The 5,698-nt window shown below is 36.7% G+C and overlaps 1 protein-coding gene across 5 annotated transcripts; it reads right to left on the bottom strand.

Moving 5' to 3' along the window:
- Nucleotides 1–426: 426 nt before the first annotated feature.
- On the bottom strand, nucleotides 427–3,695 carry LOC108806123 (uncharacterized). 5 transcript variants are annotated; one of them, XM_056989634.1, is made up of 12 exons: nucleotides 3,644–3,695; nucleotides 3,467–3,563; nucleotides 3,276–3,365; nucleotides 3,118–3,186; nucleotides 2,045–2,134; nucleotides 1,923–1,971; nucleotides 1,751–1,818; nucleotides 1,644–1,677; nucleotides 1,480–1,545; nucleotides 1,320–1,385; nucleotides 1,166–1,232; nucleotides 830–918 (listed from the first exon to the last, which is right to left on the bottom strand). In XM_056989634.1, the coding sequence occupies exons 3-11, from the start codon at nucleotides 3,317–3,319 to the stop codon at nucleotides 1,191–1,193; spliced, it is 528 nt and encodes a 175-aa protein (XP_056845614.1). In that variant the 5' UTR covers nucleotides 3,320–3,365; nucleotides 3,467–3,563; nucleotides 3,644–3,695; the 3' UTR covers nucleotides 830–918; nucleotides 1,166–1,190. The 5 variants fall into 5 exon arrangements, with proteins under 5 accessions (XP_056845609.1, XP_056845610.1, XP_056845612.1 ...); XM_056989629.1 differs by lacking the exon at nucleotides 1,166–1,232 and having other exon boundaries at nucleotides 427–918; XM_056989630.1 differs by lacking the exons at nucleotides 1,166–1,232; nucleotides 1,320–1,385 and having other exon boundaries at nucleotides 427–918.
- Between the last annotated feature and the right edge of the window lie 2,003 nt (nucleotides 3,696–5,698).

Raw genomic sequence — 5,698 nt, 5'->3', positions numbered from 1 at the left:
ATACAAAGAGAAAATGTACATTTGTTGCCTTGGAAGTTATGATTTAAATTTAAGGCCTCTCCAGCAATATTTATAGAGCGGTTCTTAAAGGTGATCGAATAAAGTGTATCTTCTTAGAAAGCTGGATCGAATAAAGTGTCTGCAGAAGAGAAAGCTGCGTTGAAGCTGCCAGAAAACGAGATGAAGATAGAGAGAAAAAAAACCATTTTGGTTACTACAAAACTCTGTAAATCTTTCTCTCAGGAGTCAGGATTGATCTTATCTTGACTAAACTCACAATTCACAAACTAGATGTCTATCACTCTGCCTAAGCTAAAAAGAGAATGACTATGTCTCTTTGGATCAGTAGTGAGTGAGGACTGTAATGTTAAGCATTAGCCATTATCATTACAGCTTTAAAGAGAACACATGGCTACTATACTCCCATCAAAAGAAAAGCATTACTATATCATCACTCCTCGAATCAAAAGTCAGGTGACAAAGAGAGATGTTACATCAGATATAACAAAGTAGAAGAGTCCAGACAGAAAAAAGATAAGTAGAAGTTTTTAAGAGTAGTCTTGAAAATGATAGGAGAAAGAGTGGGAGTGGAATGATTACAATTGTGGTTTCCGTGCATTCTTCAACCCATCTTTGTGTTTGGCACATTGAATTTCGATTTCTTCCTTTTCTGAGCTTTCTTGAGCGCCTCTTCCTCAGCTTTCTTCAACCCATCGTTGTTTGGCACATTTAGTTTCGATTTCTTCCTGTTCTCAGCTTTCTTGAGCGCCGCTTGCTTGGCTTTCCTCTCATTGACCTAGCTTGAGAGCGTGGGGAGAGGGGCTCAGTGAATGGTCTCCTCTTAGGCCTTCCTCGGACGTTACGGATGTTGTGAGCTCCAACATCGGGCAAAACGTTTTCCTCCACCTCCTCCTGAGCCTAAAGACAGATGCGAGAGCAAACGATTAGCATACTTGAAACCCGTTATTATAAACAAAACAAAAACTTGCGGTTGAACAAAGGAGAAATCCAAGAAAACTACATCATAAATGAACCATTAACTTATTCAAAACCCAACTATTTTCAACAAAATATGAAATGTGGTTTGCTCACCCACATCCTAAGCAAGACACATGAACATTTCAAGTAAACCATTTGGTTGAAATAAAAAGCATTTGGTTGATACCTCATGATCAATGTGCACATTGTTGTCAACAACAAGGGGGGGGGAGATCCAAAAGAACAACCTCCTCCTATATCAAAAGGAACCGCTAGCTTATATCATGACCAAAACAGACTGTTCTTAAACAAAAAGAAAGAAGATGTGGGTTTGTGCTTACCGCATGATCAATGTGCACATTGTTGTCAACAGCAAGGGCGGGGAGATCCAAAAGAACAACCTCCTCCTGTATCAAAAGGAACCGCTAGCTTATATCAAGACCAAAACCAACTGTTCTTAAAAAAAAAAAAAAAAAAAAGAAGATGTGGGTTTGTGCTAACCTCATGATCAATGTGCACATTGTTGTCAACAACAAGGGGGGGGAGATCCAAAAGAACAACCTCCTCCTATATCAAAAGGAACCGCTAGCTTATATCAAGACCAAAACCAATTGTTCTTAAAGAAAAAAAAAAAAAAAAAAAAAAAGATCTGGGTTTGTGCTTACCGCATGTTCTGTTGCAAGGAGGGGAAGACTCTCACTAGAAATAAACGATTTGAGTCAAGTCACAAAAACAAAATATGAGCTAAGTAAAAGACAAAGTAATGATTTACTTGGAGGTTAAGCTTTCACCGATCTGAAGTTCTCCCAGAGATATGGTCACTTTTGCATCACCCACATCCTAAGACACAAATCAAAAGGAACCGCTAGCATATATCAGAACAAAAACCATCTGTTCTTAAAAAAAAAAAAAAAAAAAAGAAAAGATGTGGGGTTTGTGCTTACCTCATGATCGGTTTCATGATCGGTTGCAGCAAGGAGGGGAAGACTCTCACTAGAAATAACGATTCAAGTCAAATCACAAAACAATATGAGCTAAGTAAGTAAAAGATAAAGGAAGGATTTACCTGGAGGTGAAGCTTTCACCCATCATCGGAAGTTCTTCCACCATTTTTCCTTTTCCTTTTGCATCCATGGTGATGATAGAGCTTCTGAATCTGAATCGAAGTAGGTTAGAAGAAGGATGGTTAGAAGAAGGAGTTTGAAGATAGTTTAAAAAAAAAAAAAAATCTATAATCAAAGCTCTACAAAGCAAACGCTACCAGTAACTTTTCGGAGGAGGAGAGGAGAAGGAGAGTGAATGTCAAGAGAGGAGAAGGAGTTTGTTATAAAAAAAAGCATGTGTCACTGTGTGACTGTGTGTAGCGATTTTAGAAATATCTGCATCCACGTCAGCAATCCTATGACGGTTAGCCCCAAATAACTTCCTCCCCACGCCATTCTCACTCCCTCCCTCACTCACTCACTCACTCCTTCTCTCTCTCTGTCTCTCGGATCTCTCTCTCTCTCCCCATCCATCTCTCTCTCTCTCTCTCTCTCTCTCTCTCTCTCTCTCTCTCTCTCTCTCTCCCCATCCATCTGTCTGTCTCGCTCCCCCCTCTCTCTCTCTCTCTCTCTCTCTAAATATCAGGGTTTTATGTTTAATCTGGGTTAAAGGGCCATGTTTAATCTGTCCCAAATAATGGTTTACTCATCATGTGACCAAAGTGATATTGTAACGATATTTTGAGTGTCTCTTTTTATGTGAGTTGGAGAACATACATTCCTTCCAATGTGTTGAATATTGATAATACAAAATATTTTTTTAAAAATAAATTTCTACATTATGTGTCATTTAAAATATTTATTTATATGTTTCTTACACTAGTAAATTAGGTGGAATTGTAAATTGGTCTTGTAAATTGGTCTTGCTTGTTCGTTTGCTTATTATATAAACTCAGAAACTTGGTTTTACAAGGGTTAAGACCCAGAGTAGATTGTAAATTTCTACATTATGTGTCATTTAAAATATTTATTTATATGTTTCTTACACTAGTAAATTAGGTGGAATTGTAAATTGGTCTTGCTTGTTCGTTTGCTTATTATATAAACTCAGAAACTTGGTTTTACAAGGGTTAAGACCCAGAGTAGAAACTTATACCTCGTTCTTGACCTTAGCATCCCCATTGGGTAACAAGACACTTTGAGATTGCGCCTGCCGTTTCGCTTCCTAAAAAGGAATTGTCACCTTTGAGTTAACTGCTAACTAGTATATTAATTTATCACAAGGAAGGCAGCCAAGGGGTAACAACAACTTACAGCCGCAGAAGCAGCACGGATCTCTCTATACTTGTCAACTTCATCAGGGAAAGTCTCTTCAAGCTCCTCCAGAATATGTTTTCTCAAATCCTATTCATAAAAACAAAATCTGAGTAAACAAAAAAAAAAAAAAAGAGAACAAGCACCATACCGCCAAGTTATAAGAAACAGTAGAGAAAAGAAGAAGTAACCTTAAAAGCATCAGTTTTGCCTTTTGTAACTTGATGCAGCCATTAATAACATCCCCTGCTTGTAAACTCGTCCGGGTTCTTTCCATCGTCAATCAAACTAGTACACAAGCACCAGTAGTTAAAATAAGAAACCAAGCAAAGGTTTGCATAAAAGAAAAAACATGCTCTTAGTCTGACCAAAGAACTTCCATGGGGACTTGAATGTTGCATTTCTCGGACAACTTAGCCATGCTATTCAGCTCCGACACGAGAGAGTTGCTGCAACATACCAAACATACTCTCATTCAAGAAATAATACCCACAAAAGTATATAAAGACAAATAAGATGAAAAGAGTGGGAAGTACAGGCTGAGAAGGCGGGTGTGAAAGAAGAGACAGTAAGGCGTAACTGATGAAGGAGTCCCAAAGTCTTCTGAATAGAGTTTATGAATTGGTTCAGATTCTCCTTTAAATCTTCAGACGTAGTTGCAGTTCCATCATTTGTTTGATACCCCCATCGTTGCTTCCACCAATCCCTGCTGCGCTTGCGTTCTGTGCTGGATGGATCCATCACAGCCTAGATCTGAGACACCAAAAAACAAACAAACATCCAAAGTGACCTGATGCGTAAAGCGAGAGCAAAGTGGTAACAGTTTACATCTCAAGTTCTTAGGAGATTTGAGCAATTTTATTAATCAATTGGAGGAGGATGCCCAAAAACAACGCAATGATAGTAAGTAGTAAACATTGACATGGATCGGGATTCGTATCTCTTACATGTATCAGAGATGGGTTTGACGAAAAGACGGAGAGAGAGAGACATGTAGTGACTCCGAGGCAGTAAGGTTGGCTTCAACCGTGAGATCACGATCCACAGGACGGAAGATGAACAGGGCACCGATCGCGAGGGAAGAAGAATTGGGGGATGATTGCTAACCTAATTTCTTATTTTGGTCATCGACAGGACACAACACAACACACTATCAATTGCCTCCGTGGCTTTGCACGAATTGCTGACGTGTTATTGGATCCGGTTTGGTTGTAAATTTACAACTTGTAATAAGATTTAATTTCGGTTTAGTGTCCATTTTAAATGGTACCCTTTATATATTGTGTTTTAAATTCATTTTTTTGATACTTTTCTTTTCTTTGTGATTATATTTATATTTTTTATAATCATATTTGTATATAAATTTTAATCAAAATATATTTTGTTAAATAATAGCAATTTAAAAATTGATCCGGTATAGCACGGTTAAGGCTAGATTGCGGATCGAACTCGCCCCACTGACCCGTCAACCCGTGGGTTTTCAGTTTTGTTTTGGTAAAAAAATCTGATCCGCACAACCCAAAAACAAATAATTTTGTACCCTCACACCCTCTCTGCTTAATTTTGTAGTTATCTGCGGGTTATATATATTTTAAAAATCATTATTTAATTTAAATATTATAAAATATATATTTAAAATAAAAAATTTATACATGATTTAAATTTTAAATTATTATTTTTAAACTCCTGTATTTTTTATAAAAAAAATTACTTTTTTAATTTTTATTTTTTTAAATACTTTGCGGGTCGACAGGTAGCCGCGATCCAAAATTTACCAACCCACACTCACTCCGCATAAAATACTCATAACCCGCACCCGCAAATCGATTTTTCAAATAGTTTGACCAAACTTATGATCCGATGTTAAAAGAACGGTTATATTTTTTGTTTTATATTTTTAAGAAATGTAATTTTTATAAAATACATGTTGTAACCAGCAACAAACAACTAACTGTCGCCCATTCAACAAACTGTCACGTATCAGTTCAGACTCTTTTAAAACGGGTTGTGTAACTGTTTTTTGACCGGTTAGTTGTTATATGTGTATTCCTAAAAGAATAGCAGTCTTTTTGACCGGTTAATTGTTGGCATGTTTTTTTTAAATAAAATTAAAGGTTAAACATCTATCTTATTAAAGCTGAAATACAATTTCGGTGTGTTTGGATACTTGGATAAGAGTATTAAAAATATTTGGTATGTTTGGTTACTTGGATAGCATTTATAAAGAATAAGTTTGTTTGGAAATTTGGATTGTAGTTAAAACGAGTTGTGTAACTGTTTTTTGACCGGTTAGTTGTTATATGTGGAAGAAGGGTATAAAGGGTTTTTTCACGATGTGGAAAAGAGGAAAGAGTGTTAGAAGAAGAGGAAAAGTGAGAAGAAAGTGTGTTGGTAGTAACAAGTGTCATAGAATGTAATAATAA

This window comes from Raphanus sativus, chromosome 6 (genome assembly GCF_000801105.2).
Source record: "Raphanus sativus cultivar WK10039 chromosome 6, ASM80110v3, whole genome shotgun sequence".
NCBI classification, from domain to species: domain Eukaryota; kingdom Viridiplantae; phylum Streptophyta; class Magnoliopsida; order Brassicales; family Brassicaceae; genus Raphanus; species Raphanus sativus.
Note: the sequence above shows the minus strand (reverse complement) of the source record. Positions and strands in the feature narration are given on the sequence as shown.

What these genes read in the sequence shown, in the direction of transcription:
- LOC108806123 (XM_056989629.1), bottom strand. Translation starts at nt 3,319, where the DNA reads ATGAAGTTGACAAGTATAGAGAGATCCGTGCTGCTTCTGCGGCT. An exon ending in ATGCTAAGGTCAAGAACGAG is followed by an intron (nt 2,135 to 3,117) that starts GTATAAGTTTCT and finishes ACTTCGATTCAG; the next exon opens with ATTCAGAAGCTCTATCATCA. An exon ending in ATCATGAAACCGATCATGAG is followed by an intron (nt 1,819 to 1,922) that starts GTAAGCACAAAC and finishes TTTGTGTCTTAG; the next exon opens with GATGTGGGTGATGCAAAAGT.